We start from the raw sequence: 23,157 nt of genomic DNA on the forward strand, positions 1-23,157 counted from the left end.
ACAACACCACACACCATACACACAACACCACACACAAACATACACACACACAAAACCCCACACACACAACACCACCACAAACACACAACAACACAACGTACACACACCACACACACAACAACACCACACACACAACACCACACACACACTTAACACCACACACATACAACAACACCACACACACAAGACACACACACAAAAACCCAACACCGCACGCACACACGACAGCACCACCACACACACACACACATACACACAACACCATACACAACAACACCACACACAACAACACCACACGCACTCAACTACATACACAACAACACACACACAACACCACAAACACACACACAGATACACAACACCACACACACACAACGCCACACACACAACACCACACACAACACCACACACACACAACACCACACACAGAACACACACACACAACACCACACACACACACACCATAGACACAGCACCACACAACACCACACACACAACAACACCACACACAAACATACACACAACACAACACACACACAAAACCACACACAACACACACACACACTTAACACCACACACATACAACAACACCACACACACAAGACACACACAAAAACCCAACACCGCATGCACACACGACAACACCACCACACATACACACAACACCACACACAACAATACCACACACACACGCAACACAACACAGAGACACACACAACACCACACACACAGTCGCACAACAGCATCACACACACACCACACGACACACACACACAACACCACACACACACACAACAACACACACACACAACACCACACACACACATAACACCACACACACAACACCACACACATACACTCAACAACACCACACACAACAAGACACACACACAAAAACCCAACACCGCACACACACACACCACATACACTCAACACCACACACAACACCACACACACTCACCAACACCACACACACTCACCAACACACACTCCACCAACACTCACACACACAACTCCACACACACAACAACACCACACACAACATCACCACACACACACCACAAACACACAACACCACACACACACACACACAACACCACACACATATAACAACACTACACACAAACTGAACACCACACACACACACACACACACACACAACGTTACACACACACACCACACACACACAAACACCCAACACCGCACACACACACATGGCAACAACACCATACACAACACCACACACACACCAACACCATATACACTCACCAACACGCACTCACCAACACACACACACACACAATACCACACACAACCCAACACCACACACACACTCACCAATACACACTCACCAACACACACATACCACACACACACACACACACAGCCACACACACACACACAACACACACACACCACACACAACACCACACACAAACACACACACACACAACCATACACGCAGACACACAACAACACCACATACACAACACCACACACACAACACCACACACACACACCACACACACACAACACCACACACACACACAACACCACACACACACACAACACCACACACACAACACCACACACACACACAACACCACACACACAACACAACACACACACACCACACACACACACCACACACACACACACCACACACACACCACACACACACAAAACCAGACACAACAACACCACACACAACACCACACACAACAACACCACACACACACAACACCACACATACACAACACCACACACACACACACAACACTGCACACACACAACACCACACACATAACACACACACACAACAACACAACACACAGAAAACACCATACAAACAACACCACACACACAACACACACACACAACACACACACAACACCATACACACACAACAAAACACACACACAACACCACACACACACAACACCACACACATACAACACCACACACACAATCACACACACAACTACAACACACACATAACAACACACACACGACAACAGACACACACACAACAACACACACACAACAACACAACACACAGAAAACACCATACAAACAACACCACACACACAACACACACACACAACAACACACAACACCATACACACACAACAAAACACACACACAACACCACACACACAACACCACACACACACAACACCACACACACTACAACACACACATAACAACACACACACGACAACAGACACACACACACACAACAACATCACACACACACTCAACACACACACATACACACAACCACGCACACTCACACACCCAACGCCACACACACAAGCACCAACACCACACAAGCACCTCAACACCACAGACACTCACCAACACCACACACACGCACCAACACACACTCACCAACACACTCACACCAACACACACAACACACACAACAACACCACACACATATAACAAGACCACACACACTCACTGAACACCACACACAGACACACACACAACATCACACACACACAACACCACACACACACACAAACACCCAACACCACACACACACGGCAACAACACCACACAAGCACTTCAACACCATACACACTCACCAACACCACACATACTCACCAATGCACACTCATCAACGCACATTCACCAACACACACACACACACAATACCACACACACAACAACACCACACACACGCACACAACAGCAACACCCCACACACACAACACCATACACACACAACAAAACACACACACAACACCACACACACAATCACACACACAACTACAACACACACAAAACAACACACACACGACAACAGACACACACACAACAACACACACACACAACAACACACACACACACAACAACATCACACACACAACATCACACACACACTCAACACACACACATACACACAACCACGCACACTCACACACCCAACGCCACACACACAAGCACCAACACCACACAAGCACCTCAACACCACAGACACTCACCAACACCACACACACGCACCAACACACACTCACCAACACACTCACACCAACACACTCACACCAACACACTCACACCAACACACTCACACCAACACACACACCAACACACACAACACTACACACACAACCACACACATGTAACAAGACCACACACACTCACTGAACACCACACACAGACACACACACAACAACATCACACACACACAACACCACACACACACACAAACACCCAACACCACACACACGGCAACAACACCACACAAGCACTTCAACACCACACACACTCACCAACACCACACACACTCACCAATGCACACTCATCAACGCACATTCACCAACACACACACACACACAATACCACACACACAACAACACCACACACACTCACACAACAACACCACACATACACACAACACCACACACACGCACACAACAGCAACACCACACACAGCACACACACACACACACACACACACAACTACACACACACACAACTACATGCACAACACACACACAGCACCATACACATACTACTACACACTCAACAACACACACACAACACCACACAAACACAACACACACACACAAACAACAACACCACACACACACACAAACAACAACACACACACACATACAACAACACCACACACACACAACACCACACACACAAACAACAACCCCACACACACACAAATAAACAACACCATACACACAAAACCACACACACACACAACTACATACGCAACACCACACACACAACACCACACACACAACTACAAATACAAGAACACACACACAACAACACCACACACACACACAACAACACAACACAGACATACACACACAACACCACACACACACACCACACACACAGACACACACACAACCACACATACAACAACACCACACACACAACAACACCACACACACACAACACCACACACACAACAACACCACACACACACAACACCACACACACAACACACACAAAACACCACACACACACACCATACACACACAAACACACAACAAAGCATACACACAACACCACACACACACAACACCACGCACACAATAACACACACACAATCACACACACAACTACAACACACACATAACACACACACACACACCACAACAGACACAACAACACACACACACACAGCACACACACACAACACACACACACAAAACAACAACACACACACAACACACACAACCAACGCCACACACACAAAAACTTACACCACACAAACACCTCAACACCACATTCACCAACACACTCACACCAACACACACACACAACACCACACACACAACACCACACACACACACCACACACACACAAATACCCAACACCGCACACACACACAGCAACAACACCACATACAACACCACACTCACACACAAACACACATACACACACACAACCACCAGACAAGCACTTCAACACCACACACACTCACCAACACCACACACACTCACCAACGCACACTCACCAACACACACACACAGTACCATACACACAACACCACACACACACTCACACAACAACCCCACACACACACACACCACACACACACGCACACAACAGCAACACCACACACACATATACACAACAACACCACACACAACACCACACACACACCACACACACACAACACACACACACAACACACACACTACTACACACTCAACAACACACACAACACCACACAAACACAACACACACAAACACACATACACAACAACACCACACACACACAACAACACACACAACACCACGCACACACAACACCATGCACACACACTCACCAACACCACACACATTCACCAACACACACTCCACCAACACTCACACACACAACTCCACACACACAACGACACCACACACAACACCACACACACACCACAAACACACAACACCACACACACACAACACCACACACATATAACAACACTACACACAAACTGAACACCACACACACACAGACACACACACACAACATTACACACACACACCACACACACACAAACACCCAACACCGCACACACACACATGGCAACAGCACCATACACAACACCACACACACACCAACACCATATACACTCACCAACACGCACTCACCAACACACACACACACACAATACCACACACACCCCAACACCACACACACACTCACCAATACACACTCACCAACACACACATACCACACACACACACAGCCACACACACACAACACACACACACCACACACAACACCACACACAAACACACACACACACAACCATACACGCAGACACACAACAACACCACATACACAACACCACACACACAACACCACACACACACACCACACACACACAACACCACACACACACACAACACCACACACACAACACCACACACACAACACCACACACACACACAACACCACACACAACACAACACACACAACACAACACACACACCACACACACACACCACACACACACAAAACCAGACACAACAACACCACACACAACACCACACACACACAACACCACACACACACACACACAACACTGCACACACAACACCACACACACAACACACACACACAACACAACACACAGAAAACACCATACAAACAACACCACACACACAACACACACACACAACACACACAACACCATACACACACAACAAAACACACACACACCACACACACACAACACCATACACATACAACACCACACACACAATCACACACACACAATCACACACACAACTACAACACACACACGACAACAGACACACACACAACAACACACACACACAACAACACAACACACAGAAAACACCATACAAACAACACCACACACACAACACACACACACACACAACACACACACAACACACAACACCATACACACACAACAAAACACACACACAACACCACACACACACAACACCACACACACTACAACACACACATAACAACACACACACGACAACAGACACACACACACACAACAACATCACACACACACTCAACACACACACATACACACAACCACGCACACTCACACACCCAACGCCACACACACAAGCACCAACACCACACAAGCACCTCAACACCACAGACACTCACCAACACCACACACACGCACCAACACACACTCACCAACACACTCACACCAACACACACAACAACACACACAACAACACCACACACATTTAACAAGACCACACACACTCACTGAACACCACACACAGACACACACACAACAACATCACACACACACAACACCACACACACACACAAACACCCAACACCACACACACACGACAACAACACCACACAAGCACTTCAACACCATACACACTCACCAACACCACACACACTCACCAATGCACACTCATCAACGCACATTCACCAACACACACACACACACAATACCACACACACAACAACACCACACACACTCACACAACACCACACATACACACAACACCACACACACGCACACAACAGCAACACCCCACACACACAACACACACAACACCATACACACACAACAAAACACACACACAACACCACACACACACAACACCACACACACACAACACCACACTCACAACTACAACACACACAACTACAACACACACACGACAACAGACACACACACAACAACACACACACACAACAACACACACACACAACAACACACACACACAACAACATCACACACACACTCAACACACACACATACACACAACCACGCACACTCACACACCCAACGCCACACACACAAGCACCAACACCACACAAGCACCTCAACACCACAGACACTCACCAACACCACACACACGCACCAACACACACTCACCAACACACTCACACCAACACACTCACACCAACACACACACCAACACACACACTACACACACAACCACACACATGTAACAAGACCACACACACTCACTGAACACCACACACAGACACACACACAACAACATCACACACACACAACACCACACACACACACAAACACCCAACACCACACACACGGCAACAACACCACACAAGCACTTCAACACCACACACACTCACCAACACCACACACACTCACCAATGCACACTCATCAACGCACATTCACCAACACACACACACACAATACCACACACACAACAACACCACACACACTCACACAACACCACACATACACACAACACCACACACACGGACACAACAGCAACACCACACATACACACAACATCACACACACCACACACACACACACACACAACTACACACACACACAACTACATGCACAACACACACACAGCACCATACACATACTACTACACACTCAACAACACACATACAACACCACACAAACACAACAACACACACACACAAACAACAACACCACACACACACACAAACAACAACACCACACACATACAACAACACCACACACACACAACACCACACACACAAACAACAACACCACACACACACAAACAACAACACCATACACACAAAACCACACACACACACAACTACATACGCAACACCACACACACAACTACAAATACAAGAACACACACACAACAACACCACACACACACACACACACACACAACAACACAACACAGACATACACACACAACACCACACACACACACCGCACACACAGACACACACACAACCACACATACAACAACACCACACACACAACACCACATACACACAACACCACACACACAACACACACAAAACACCACACACACACACCATACACACACAAACACACAACAAAGCATACACACAACACCACACACACACAACACCACTCACACAATAACACACACACAATCACACACACATAACACACACACACCACAACAGACACAACAACACACACACACAACACACACACACAACACACACACACAAAACAACAACACACACACAACACACACAACCAACGCCACACACACAAATACTTACACCACACAAACACCTCAACACCACACTCACCAACACACACACACCAACACACACACACAACACCACACACACAACACACACAACACCACACACATGTAACACCACACACACACACTGAACACCACACACAGACACACACACAACAACATCACACACACACACCACACACACACAAATACCCAACACCGCACACACACACAGCAACAACACCACATACAACACCACACTCACACACACACACACATACACACACACAACCACCAGACAAGCACTTCAACACCACACACACTCACCAACACCACACACACTCACCAACGCACACTCACCAACACACACACACAGTACCATACACACACCACACACACACTCACACAACAACCCCACACACACACACACCACACACACACGCACACAACAGCAACACCACACACACATACACACAACACCACACACAACACCACACACACACCACACACACACACAACACACACACACACACAACACACACACTACTACACACTCAACAACACACACAACACCACACAAACACAACACACAAACACACATACACAACACCACACACACACAACACACACAACACCACGCACACACAACACCATGCACACACACTCACACAACACCACACACACACCACACACACACACAACACCACACACACACATCCACACACACACACCCACATCCACACACACACACGCAACAACACACACACACGCACACACACAACACTACACACACGCAACACCCCACACACACACACACCCCCACTCACACACACAACACCACACACACACACCACACGCACCACAGACACACACACAACACCATACACACACACCAATACCACACACACACCTCAACACCACACACTCATCAACACACACCCACCAACACACTCACACCAACACACACTCAACACCTCACACACAACACAACAACACTACACACACGCACACACACACACAACAACACCACACACACAGGACAACACACACAATACCACACACACACACACACACACACACACAACACCACACACACACACCACACGCACCACAGACACACACACAACACCATACACACACACCAATACCACACACACACCTCAACACCACACACTCACCAACACACACCCACCAACACACTCACACCAACACACACTCAACACCTCACACACAACACAACAACACTACACACACGCACACACACACACAACAACACCACACACACAGGACAACACACACAATACCACACACACACACACACACACACACACACACACACACAACCCCACACATACACGATAACACACACACAGCAACACCACACACACACAGCAACACCACACACACACAGCAACACCACACACACACAACAACACCACACACACACAACACCACACACAGAACAACACTACACACAGAACAACACTACACACACAACTACATCACACACGCACACACAACACACATACACACACAGACACACACAACAACACGCACAACACCACACACACAAACACGCAACGCCACACACACACACACAACACCACATACACACAAAAACAACACACACACACAACAACACCACAGACACACACAACAACACCACACACACACACACACATACATTAGACCATAAGACATAGGAGCAGAAGTTAGGCCATTCGGCCCATTGAGTCTGCTCCGCCATTCAATCATGGCTGATAAGTTTCTCAACCCCATTCTCCCGCCTTCTCCTCGTAACCTTTGATCCTCTTACCAATCATGAACCTATCTATCTCGGTCTTAAATACACTCAATGACCTGGCCTCCACTGCCTTCCGTGGCAATGAATTCCATAGATTCACCACTCTCTGGCTAAAGAAGTTTCTCCTCATCTCTGTTCGAAAAGGTCTTCCCTTTACTCTGAGGCTGTGCCCTTGGGTCCTAGTCTCTCCTACTAATGGAAACATCTTCCCCACGTTCACTCTATCCAGGCTTTTCAGTATTCTGTAAGTTTCAATCAGATCCTCCCTCATCCTACTAAACTCCATCGAGTATAGACCCAGAGTCCTCAAACGTTCCTCATATGTTAAGCCTTTCTTTCCTGGGATCATTCTCATGAACCTCCTCTGGACCCTCTCCAGGTCCAGCACATCCTTCCTGAGATACGGGGCCCAAAATTGCTCACAATATTCTAAATGTGGTCTGACCAGAGCCTTATAAAGCCTCAGTAGCACATCCCTGCTTTTATATTCTAGTCCTCTCAAAATAAATGCCAACATTGCATTTGCCTTGCTAACTACCGACTCAACCTGAAGTTAACCTTAAGAGAATCCTGGACTAGGATTCCCAAGTCCCTTTGCACTCCAGATTTCTGAATTCTCTCCCCATTTAGAAAATAGTCTAAGCCTCTTCTTCCTACCAAAGTGCATAACCTCACACTTCCCCATGTTGTGTTCCATTTGCCACTTCTTTACCCATTCTCCTAACCTGTCTAAATCCTTCTGCAGACTCCCCGTCTCCTCAATATTACCTGTCCCTCCACCTCTCTTTGTATCATCTGCAAACTTAGCCAGAATGCCCTCAGTTCCTTCATCTAGATCATTAGTGTATAAAGTGAAAAGTTGTGGTCCCAACACTGACCCCTGCGGAACTCCACTAGTCACCGGCCGCCATCCTGAGAAGGACCCCCTTATCCCCACTCTCTGCCTCCTGCCAGACAGCCAATCTTCTATCCATGCTAGTACCTTGCCTCTAACACCATGGGCTCTTATCTTACTGAGCAGCCTCCTGTACGGCACCTTGTCAAAGGCCTTCTGGAAGTCCAGGTAGATAACATCCATTGGCTCTTCTTTGTCTACCCTACTCGTTACCTCCTCAAAGAATTCTAACAGATTTGTCAGGCATGACCTCCCCTTGATGAAACCATGCTGACTTTGCCCTATTTTACCATGCACTTCCAAGTATTCTGAAATCTCATCCTTAATAATGGACTCTAAAATCTTACCAACGACCGAGGTCAGGCTAATTGGCCTGTAATTTTCCGTCTTTTGCCTCACTCCCTTCTTAAACAGGGGGGTTACATTAGCGATTTTCCAGTCCTCTGGGACCCTCCCTGACTCCAGTGATTCCTGAAAGATCACCGCTAACGCCTCCACTATCTCTTCAGCTATCTCCTTCAGAACTCTGGGGTGTTATCCATCTGGTCCAGGTGATTTATCCACCTTCAGAGCTTTCAGTTTTCCTAGCACCTTCTCCTTGGTAACGGCCACCATAATCGCCTCTCACCCCCGGCTCTCTTGAACTTTGGGAATGTTACTCGTGTCTTCCACCGTGAAGACTGATGTAAAGTACCTATTCAGTTCCTCCGCCATTTCTTTGTTCCCCACTACTAGTTATCCAGCGGCCCAATGTCCACTTTTGACTCTCTTTTACCCTTTATATATCTAAAAAAAACTCTTGCAATCTTCTTTTATATTACTGGCTAGTTTACCCTCATATTTAATCTTCTCCCTCCTTATTTCTTTTTTAGTTGTTCTCTGATGGTCTTTGTAGGCTTCCCAATCCCCTGGTTTCCCACTGCTCTTCGCCACATTGTATGCTTTCTCTTGAGCTTTTATGCTGTCCCTGACTTCCCTTGTCAGCCATGGTTGCCTCGTCTTCCCTTTAGTATGCTTTTTCTTCCTAGGGATGAATTTTTGCTGTGTCTCCCAAATTACTCCCAGAAACTCCTGCCATTGCTGTTCCACTGTCTTTCCTGCTAGGCTCATCTCCCAGTCAATTCTGGCCAGCTCCTCCATCATGCCTCTGTAGTTGCCTTTATTCAACTGTAATACCGTTGCATCTGATTCCAGCTTTTTCCTCTCAAATTGCAGGGTAAATTCTATCATATTATGGTCCCTTCCTCCTAAGGATTCCTTCACCTTAAGCTCCCTTGTCAAATCTGCCTTATTACACATCACTAAATCTAGAATTGCCTGTTTCCTAGTGGGCTCCACCACAAGCTGCTCCAAAACGCCATCTCGTAGACATTCCACAAATTCCTTTTCTTGGGATCCACTACCTGATTTTCCCAGTCTACTGCATATTGAAATCCCCCATGATCACTGAAACCTTGCCTTTCTTGCATGCCTTTTCTATCTCCTGGTGTATCTTGTGCCCCATATCCTGACTACTGTTCGGAGGCCTGTTTATAACTTCCATTATGATTTTTTTACCTTGGCGGTTCCTCAATTCTACCCACACAGATTCTAACTTCATCTGACCCTACGTCGTTTCTTGCTATCGATTTAATTTCATTTCTTACTAACAAAGCAACCCCACCCCCTCTGCCAACCTGCCGATCTTTTCGATAGGATGTATATCCTTGGATATTTAGCTCCCAGTCCTGATCCCCTTGCAGCCATGTCTCCGTGATGCCCACCACATCATACCTGCCAATTTCAATCTGCGCCACAAGCTCATTTACCTTATTTCGTATACTGCGTGCATTCAGATACAACACCTTCAGTCCTGTAGTTCCCGTCCCCCCCTTCTCATTGTCGTCCCTTTATCTGATGTGCTTGAAGTTAGATTCCCAGCCCTTTCCAAACACCGTTTCCTATTTTGTGTTCTGGAGACTTTAATAGCCTCTCCTGGGCTCTCCTTTTCAATTTTTTCATAATTTTCCATGAAGTTGAATCCACCCCCCCACATGCTAACCTGCTGCTTTGTTTCCCATCAGTCATACTTTTTGGAGTTTTACCCTTCCCTTCCCCCCCACTTTCTAGTTTAAAGTCCTGCTGACACACACACACAACACCACACACACACAACACCACACACACACAACACCACACACAACACCACACACACACAATAACAACAACACACACCACACACACACACACCACCACACACACGCAACAACACCACACACACCACAACACACACACACACAAGAACACCACACACACATGCACAAACACCACACACACACCCACACACACCCACACACACCCACACAACACCACACACATCACTACACACACACACAGCAGCACCACACACACACACACACACCACACACACACACACAACAGCATCACACACAAACACACACAACACCACACACACACACCACACACACACACACACAACACCACACACACACAACATCACCCCACACACACAGCAGCACCACACACACACACAGCAGCACCACACACACACACACACACCACACACACACAACAGCATCACACACACACACACCACACACACCACACACACACACACAACACCACACACACACACAACACCACACACACACAACACCACACACACACACACAACACCACACACACACACACACAACAACACCACACACACACACACAACAACACCACACACACAACAACACCACACACACACACAACATCATCACACGCACACACACACACACACACACACACACACACAAACACACAGTCCATAAGAAAGACACTCATATATGGATCCTGAAGGTTGATATGTTGAATAGTTTCAGGCTGTGTTCAGTGATTTTTCCAGCTCCTGCGCAGGAACGATTTAAAATCTTGACGGACAATTTCTATCTTTTCCTCTGAAGTCAGTAGCTGTTTGGTTTACATTGAAGACACTGCCTATGGTGATTGGCTGATCAGATACAGGCAGGGCACATTTGCAGAATGACTATAGAGAGAGAAAGATAGGCCACAAGTTATCTTCTGGTACAGCGGTATCTGGGTGCCCTGGTATATGTATCACAAAAAGTTAGTGTGCAGCAAGTGTTTAGGAAGGCAAATGGAATGTTTTTGCAAGGAGAATGGAATATCAAAGTAGGAATGTTTTGCTACAATTGGTGAGACCACATCTGGAGTACTGTGTCCAATTTTGGTCTCATTATTTAAGAAAGAATATAAATGTCTTAGAAGCAGTTCAGAGAAGGTTCACTCAACTGATTCCTGGGATTGGGGGGCGTTATCTTAGAAACGTAGAAAATAGCAGCAGGAGTAGGTCATTCAGCCTTTGAGCCTGCTCTGCCATTCAATATGATCATGGCTGATCCCCTATCTCAATGCCATACTCCCATTCTCTCCCCATACCCCTTGACGTTTTAGAGCCCAGAAATCTTTCTATTTCCTTCTTAAGTATATTCAGTGGCTTGGCCTCCACAGCCCTCTGTGGTAGAGAATTTCACAGGTTCACCACCTGCTGAGCGAAGAGAGTTTTCCTCATCTCAGTCCTAACTGCTCTACCCTGTATCCTGAGTCTGTGCTCCCTTGTTCTAGACCCCCAGCCAGAGGAAATATCACCCCTACATCCAGTTTGTCCATCCCTGACAGCATTTTTTAGGTTTCAATGAGATCCCCTCTCATTCTTCTAAACTCCAGTGAATATAGGCCTAGTCAGTCCAATCTCTCCTCATACAACAATCCTACCATCCCAGGAATCAGTCTGGTGAACCTTCGCTGCAATCCCTTTATGGCAAGTATATAATTTCTTAGGCGAGGAGACCAAAACTGCACACACTACTCCAGGTGCGGTCTCACCAAGGCTCTGTACAGCTGCAGTAAGACACCCTTGCTCCTGTACTCAAAAGCTCTTACAATGAAGGTCAACAATACATTTGCCTTCTCAACTGCTTGCTGGACCTACATATTTGCTTTCAGTGATTGGTGTACAAGGACATCCAGGTCCCTTTGTACATCAACATTTCGCAATCTATCACCATTTAAATAATACTCTGCCATCCTGTTTTTCCTACCGAAGCGGATAATTTCACACTTATCCACGTTATACTGTATCTGCCATGTATTTGCCCACTCACTCAACTTGTCTAAATCACCTTGAAACCTCTTAACACCCTCCACACTGCTCACATTCCCATCAAGTTTCATGTCGTCAGCAAACTTGGAAATATTACATTTGGTTCTGTCATCCAAATTATTGATATATATTGTGAATAGCTGTGGCCCAAGCACTGATCCCTGCAGTACCCCACTAGTCACCGCCTGCCACGCCAAAAAAGACCCTACTACTCTGTTTTCTGTCTGCTAACCAATTCTCAATCCATGCCGATATATTACCCCCAATCCCATGTGCTTTAATTTTACACACTAATCTCTTATGTGGGACTTTATCCAAAGCTTTCTGAAAATCCAAATACACCACATCCGCTGGTTCTCCCTTATCTATTCTGCTAGATACGTCCTCAAAAAACTCCAGTTAGGCTTGTCAAACATGATTTCCCTTTCATGTATCCATGTTGACTTTGTGTAATCCCATTGATATTTTCTAAGTGTCCTGTTATCACATGCTTTATAATAGACTCTAGCATTTTCCCTTCTACTGATGTTAGGCTAGCCGGTCTGTAATTCATTGTTTTCTCCCTCCCTCCTTTTTTAAATGGTGGGGTTACATTTGCCACCCTCAAATCTGCTGGGGTTGTTCCAGAATCTACAGAATTTTGGTAGATGATAACCAACGCATCCATTATTTCTATAGGCAGGACAGGCAGGGCCTGTATCTGAAGCCAAAACTGGAAAAAATGACATCACAGGAAAGCTGTGACCTGATTGGTTGGTAGGAAATGTTCACCAAATTTGAAAAAAAAAACACTGCAAAGCTAATTAACAAATTAATTAACTAAGTAGCGATGGCTGGGCAGGTGATGTGCTGTAGCTGTATGATGTGAGAGCTGGCAGATCCCATTGCGAGCCGCAGTGACCACATCTGCAGCAAGTGTTGGTTGCTGGAGGAACTCCGGCTCAGAATTGATGAGTTGGAGTCCGAGTTCTGAACGCTGCAGCACATCTGGGAAGAGGAGAGTTACCTGGACGATTTGTTGCAGGAGGCGGTCACACCCGGTAGATTAAGTACCTCAAATTCGGTCAGTGGTTAGGGTCAGCAGGGTGTGACTGCAAGTGAAGCAGGTAGAAGGATTCTGTGTTCAGGAACAGAGGAGCCTCAGCTCATGACCTTGTCCAACAGATACGAGGTACTTGCTCCCTGTGTGGATGAGGAACAGGGCTGTAGGGAGGATGAGCCAGCTGACCACGGCACCGTAGCACAGGAGGCCATTCAAGAGGGGGGAGCAAAAAGACATGTGGTAGTTGTAGGGGATTCTATAATTAGGGGAATTGATAGCATCCTTTGTAAACAGGATCAAGAGTCCAGCATGGTATGTTGCCTGCCTGGTGCCAGGGTGAGGGACATCTCTGACTGGCTTGAAAGGACATTGGAGAGGGAGGGGGAGGTTCCAGTTGTTGTGGTCCATGTCGGGACAAATAACATAGGTAAGACTAGGAAAGAGGACCTGTTTGAGGATTTTCAGGAACTAGGGACGAAATTAAAGAACAGGTCCTCAAGGGTTATACTCTCCGGATTACTACTCGAGCCACGTGCAAATTGGCATAGGGACACGAGAATTAGGGAAGTAAACAGGTGGCTAAAGGAATGGTGCAGGAAAGAGGGGTTCCACTTCGTGGGGCACTGGCATCAGTATTGGAACAGGAGGGATCTGTACCGTTGGGACAGTCTCCACCTGACCGATCTGGGACCAATGTTCTAGCGAAAAGGGTAAGTAGGATGGTCAACAGGACTTTAAACTAGAAAGTGGGGGGGAAGGGAAGGGTAAAACTCCAAGAAATGTGACTAATGGGAAACAAAGCAGTAGATTAGCGTGTGCGGGGGGGTGGATTCAACTTCATGGAAAATTATGAAAAAACTGAAAAGAAAGGAGAGCCCAGGAGAGGCTATTAAAGTCTCCAGAACACAAAATAGGACAGAGTGTTTGGAAAGGGCTAGGAATCTAACTTCAAGCACACCAGATAAAGGGCCAACAATGAGAAGGGGGACGGGAAATACAGGACTGAAGGTGTTGTATCTGAATGCACGCAGTATACGAAATAAGGTAAATGAGCTTTTGTCACTGATTGAAATTGGCAGGTATGATGTGGTGGGCATCACGGAGACATGGCTGCAAGGTGATCAGGACTGGGAGCTAAATATCCAAGGATATACATCCTATCGAAAAGATCAGCAGGTTGGCAGAGGGGGTGGGGTTGCTTTGTTGGTAAGAAATGAAATTAAGTCGATAGCAAGAAACGACGTAGGGTCAGATGATGTAGAAACTGTGTGGGTAGAGTTGAGGAACCGAAATGGTAAAAAAGCCATAATGGGAGTTATGTACAGGCCTCCGAACAGTAGTCAGGATGTGGGGCACAAGATACACCAGGAGATAGAAAAGGCATGTAAGAAAGGCAAGGTTTCAGTGATCATGGGGGATTTCAATATGCAGGTAGACTGGGAAAATCAGGTTGGTAGTGAATCCCAAGAAAAAGAATTTGTGGAATGTCTACGAGATGGCGTTTTGGAGCAGCTTGTGGTAGAGCCCACTAGGAAACAGGCAATTCTAGATTTAGTGATGTGTAATGAGGCAGATTTGATAAGGGAGCTTAAGGTGAAGGAACCCTTAGGAGGAAGTGACCATAATATGATAGAATTTACCCTGCAATTTGAAAGGAAAAAGCTAGAATCAGGTGTAACAGTATTATAGTTGAATAAAGGCAACTACAGAGGCAAGAGGGAGGAGCTGGCCAGAATTGACTGGAGATGAGCCTAGCAGGAAAGACAGTGGAACGGCAATGGCAGGAGTTTCTGGGAGTAATTTTGGAGACACAGCAAAAATTCATCCCTAGGAAGAAGAAGCATACTAAAGGGAGGTCGAGGCAACCATGGCTGACAAGGGAAGTCAGGGACAGTATAAAGCTAAAGAGAAAGCATACAATGCGGTGAAGAGCAGTGGGAAACCAGGGGATTGGGAAGCCTACAAAGACCAACAGAGGACAACTGAAAAAGAAATAAGGAGGGAGAAGATTAAATATGAGGGTAAACTAGCCAGTAATATAAAAGAAGATTTCAAGAGTTTTTTTAGATATATAAAGTGTAAGAGAGAGGCAAAAGTGGACATTGGGCCGCTGGAAAATGACGCTGGAGAGGTAGTAGTGGGGAACAAAGAAATGGTGGAGGAACTGAATAGGTACTTTGCGTCAGTCTTCATGTTGGAAGATACGAGTAACATCCCCAAAATGCAAGAGAATCGGGGGGCAGAGGTGAGTATGGTGGCCATTACCAAGGAGAAGGTGCTAGGAATACTGAAAGCTCTGAAGGTGGATAAATCACCTGGACCAGATGGATTGCACCCCAGAGTTCTGAAGGAGATAGCTAAAGAGATAATGGAGGCGTTAGTGGTGATCCTTCAGGAATCACTGGAGTCAGGGAGGGTCCCAGAGGACTGGAAAATCACTAATATAACCCCCCTGTTTAAGAAGGGAGTGAAGCAAAAGATGGGAAATTACAGGCCAATTAGCCTGACCTCGGTCGTTGGTAAGATTTTAGAGTCCATTATTAAGGATGAGATTTCAGAATACTTGGAAGTGCATGGTAAAATAGGGCAAAGTCAGCATGGTTTCATCAAGGGGAGGTCATGCCTGACAAATCTGTTAGAATTCTTTGAGGAGGTAACGAGTGGGTTAGACAAAGGAGAGCCAATGGATGTTATCAACTTGGACTTCCAGAATGCCTTTGACGAGGTGCCGCACAGGAGGCTGCTCAGTAAGATAAGAGCCCATGGTGTTAGAGGCAAGGTACTAGCATGGATAGAAGATTGGCTGTCTGGCAGGAGGCAGAGAGTGGGGATAAGGGGGTCCTTCTCAGGATGGCGGCCGGTGACTAGTGGAGTTCCACAGGGGTCAGTGTTGGAACCACAACTTTTCACTTTATACATTAATGATCTAGATGAAGGAACTGAGGGCATCCTGGCTAAGTTTGCAGATGATACAAAGTTAGGTGGAGGGACAGGTAGTATTGAGGTGGCGGGGAGTCTGTAGAAGGATTTGGACAGTTTAGGAGAATGGGTAAAGAAGTGACAGATGGAATACAACACGGGGAAGTGTGAGGTTATGCACTTTGGTAGGAAGAATAGAGGCATAGGCTATTTTCTAAATGGGGAGAGAATTCAGAAATCTGGAGTGCAAAGGGACTTGGGAGTCCTAGTCCAGGATTCTCTTAAGGTTAACTTGCAGGTTGAGTCGGTAGTTAGCAAGGCAAATGCAATGTTGGCATTTATTTTGAGAGGACTAGAATATAAAAGCAGGGATGTGCTGCTGAGGCTTCATAAGGCTCTGGTCAGACCACATTTAGAATATTGTGAGCAATTTTGGGCCCCGTAACTCAGGATGGATGTGCTGGCCCTTTGAGAGGGTCCAGAGGAGGTTCACGAGAATGATCCCAGGAAAGAAAGGCTTAACCTTTGAGGTACGTTTGAGGACTCTGGGTCTATACTTGATGGAGTTTAGAAGGATAAGGGGTGATCTGATTGAAACTTACAGAATACTGAAAGGCCTGGATAGAGTGGACGTGGGGAAGATGTTTCCATTAGTAGGAGAAACTAGGACCCGAGGGCACCGCCTCAGAGTAATGTATAAAGTGAAAAGTTGTGGTCCCAACTTTTAGAGCAGAGATGAGGAGAAACTTCTTTAGCCAGAGAGTGGTGAATCTATGGAATTCATTGCCACAGAAGGCGGTGGAGGCCAGATCATTGAGAGTATTTAAGACCGAGATAGATAGGTTCTTGATTGGTAAGGGGATCAAATGTTATGGGGAGAAGGCGGGAGAATGGGGTTGAGAAACTTATCAGCCATGATTGAATGGCGGAGCAGATTCAATGGGCCGAATGGCCTAATTTCTGCTCCTATGTCTTATGCTCTTATGGTATCCATTGGAGTTTAGAATGAGAGGCGATCTTACTAAAACATATAAGATCCTGAGGGGACTTGACATTGTGGTTGCTGAAAGGATGTTTCCTCTTGTGGGAGAGACTAGAACTAAGGGACGTGGTTTAACAAAAGGGGTCTCCTATTTAAGACAGAGATGAGAAGAAATTTTTTTCTAAGGGTCGTGAGTCTTAGAAGCTCTTCCTCGGATAGCAGTAGAGGCAGGGTCATTGAATATTTTTAAGGCTGAGGTAGATAAATTATTGACTAACAAGGGAGTCAAAGGTTACCGGAGATAGGCGGAATGAGGCCACAGTCAGATCAGCCATGATTCTATTGAATGGCGGGGCCATATGGCATATTCCTGCACCTAATTCATATGTTCGTATGTCCACTGTTACCCTCTCATAGTCTGTTTGACTCTGACCCTGGGAAAGCAGTTTATTTTTTAACACAAAAGGTTAGCTCGCTATCACATGATCTCCAATCACAAACTAGCCAGTTACAGCAGGTTGGGAACCCTCATTCCAGGTGCATTGTTTAAAGTGATTAGATGGAGCCCTCTTCTCAACCATTGTCCAAAGCGATTGAGTTTAATGGCTCGGTCTGCACCCACCTGAACAAACAGATTATGTGTGGATGTCAGTGAATAGTTCGGGGAATGGACCACTCACACTCATTTAAGCTGATTGTCCTGGTGAGCTACTTTCAGACAGTATGACTCCTTTCTAATAGCTTTGTAATTTGCAAGGTGAAGTTATGTAAATGTTCTGTCATCATAAGAACTACTGTTTAGCTTACTTAAAATGCTTTTGTCAGTCTTTTTAAATCTTACCCTGTGGATTCAGCCCACAGTAATTAAAGTCATTTTTGATATAAAACACGGTTTTATAACAATAGACACCTGTTAAAACGATTTATGACATATGGTACATTTATCAATGGGTGGCATTTTACTATTATGGGTCTATGTAGGCCATTCTTCAGAGTGATGTTTTCCTTTTAAAAATTAGAAAAGGCCTTTTCAAATGTTAAGGTTATTTATATTTTCCTCTTAACTCAAGAATAAAAAGGTTTCATTGTTGGTAGAATTAGAAACTGTTTGTATTTTCTGATTGCCCCAACAATGAGTAACATCATGAGATCTACTAGTTTTTGAAATTATATTTGTGATTTTGCATTACAGGACAAAGAGCAAATGTCTACAGGAATATACACCACAAAATGGTTCTTGCAGTGTTTCATAGAAAGAGTAAGTAAAACTTTGATATTATGGAAGAGGTATCAACGTATCAATTGAGTGAACAGTGTAACAGAGCAAATTTGAAGCCTGCAAGAGCAAATGATGAACCCTTAAACTAAAGATCTGTGTGACTTACCTCAACTGTGGGGAAATTTAGAGAAGTTGTTGAGGAAAGTTGATTGAGTGACAAGAAAGAGAGAGAAATGGTGAACGGTTGTTTATCGGACTAGAGGAAATTATAAAGGGATCAACATTTGGACCACTGCTTTTCTTGATCTATATTAACGACTTTGACTTGGATGTGCAGGGCACAATTTCAAAATTTGTGGATTACACAAAACTTGGAAGCATTGTGAACTGTGATGAGGATAGTGGTAGACTTCAAGAGAACATAAACAGGTTGGTGGAGTGGACAGATATGTGACTGATGAAATTTAATGCCAAGACGTTTGAAGTAATATTAAATGAAGGATACAATTCTAAAGGGAGCGTAGGAGCAAACGGACCTAGGGTATATGTACAGAAATTGTTGGAAGTGGCAGGGCAAATTGCAAAAGTGGTTAATAACTGTCACGAAACTATCATGATGTCAGAGTGAGAGCAACCCACAATCTGCAACTAACTACAGACATATTGATCTGTTTAAAGAAGACTTGTTTTAAAAAAAAGCACAAGAAAAAACACTGCTCAAAAGATGGCTGATACTGTGAAGCTACCCTTCTGGAAAATTCCTATGTGGATTATACTAACCAACCTGTCCTGAGAGGACATGGAATTTTGCACCTGAAGAGGTGTCAAGGCCCACTTGAAACAGAGACACTTGAAAGGGAGACATATAAAATACAAAAGGCTAGACTTTTAAATCACTGTGTTTCTGTGAAAACAATGGAAACTACCCCCACCCACCCCCCTCCAGCCAGCTATATCCCATCAGACATCCAAAAACCATCTTCTGTTGATTTATATCTCAGATTGTGTTTTAAAAAAAAAAATTCTGAGATGAAAGCAAAATGGACTTTGGATGCAAGACATGCCTATTTCCCTTCTGGGAATACACAGAGAAATTAGTTTAAAGCTGGCTCTGAAAACCAATGTTGGGCAGAGCAGAAGAACAAAAACAAGAAGGACATCTCTCTCTGTCTGTTTGTTTCTCTTCTCTTTCTCCCTCTCTCTTTCTCTCTCTCCCTCTCACTGGAGACAAGTGTTTTAACAGGGAGAAACAAACAACAGGAAGAAAAGGACAGTCACTCCTGCAGAGACAAGCAGGTCATCTCTCTCTCTGGAAACAATCAAAGGGTGTCTTCAATAATGTGCAAAACTGAACAAAGCCAATTCCAGAGTTCTACCAAATCACCTCACTTAACTGCCACAAGCTACACCTCACAGACAAGCCAAGGACTAACTCATTTATTCTTTTAACTTTTATTTGGACTCTTACCTTTCTTAGTTCTGATCTGTGGGCGGAATTTTCCATCCCTATTGGCATTGGACGTCAGGTGGGCATGAGCGGACAATATAGCTAGAAGGCCAAAAATCGGGGTCACGACGTCGTGAAACCAATTTGCGATCGTCCACACCGCCCATCAGTGACGGGCTGTCTTTCCCACAGCCGCACGTCGGTCAAGTAATTTTAATACATCTACATCTAATTATAAGCCCTTCTCGCCGGAATATTCCTCCCACGCCAGATCATCCGAGCCAACGTGTTTCACAAGTGTACATAAGCGACATGCACCTGGCAAACTGCACTTTGCTTGGGACTTCGAGGTTTGTTAGCCTACCTAGCTTCGGGCAGCACTCGCAGTCAACAGTGCCAGGCTTCGCAGACAGCACCACATCACTTTTAGGGGGGCTCACGTGCAGGTCTCCAGCTATCAGACTATCTATAAGGCAAGGGTAGCTTTTCAATGGCTGCAGGGCTAGGGCTTGCTTGGGGAAGGGGGAGAAGTGGCCTCAGGGAAGGGAAGGGGCTGCAGGGCGAGGGCTATACTGGGGAAGGGGGGTATCCCAGGGTGTATGTGCGGGCACAAGTTGATCTGTACAAGTGGCCTCAAGACGGTGAGGGCTGAGGAGGCAGTCTCCAGAGGAAATGAGGCCAGATGGAAATGTGAGGGTCTATGTGAGAGAGTGAGTGGTGATGT

At 45.7% G+C, this 23,157-nt stretch overlaps 1 protein-coding gene across 3 annotated transcripts in view; it reads left to right on the top strand.

Annotated features, from left to right (window-relative positions):
* LOC144684860 (uncharacterized) overlaps positions 1-23,157 on the top strand; it is a 399,842-nt gene that overhangs the window by 270,281 nt on the left and 106,404 nt on the right. For all 3 annotated transcript variants that reach the window (XM_078549191.1, XM_078549190.1, XM_078549192.1), the window contains one exon: positions 20,960-21,025. In XM_078549191.1, coding sequence (XP_078405317.1) covers positions 20,960-21,025 — 66 coding nt within the window. The remainder of the gene's footprint in view (positions 1-20,959; positions 21,026-23,157) is intronic.

The sequence above is a fragment of the Cetorhinus maximus genome, chromosome 9, assembly GCF_964194155.1.
Source record: "Cetorhinus maximus chromosome 9, sCetMax3.hap1.1, whole genome shotgun sequence".
Taxonomy (NCBI): Eukaryota; Metazoa; Chordata; class Chondrichthyes; order Lamniformes; family Cetorhinidae; genus Cetorhinus; species Cetorhinus maximus.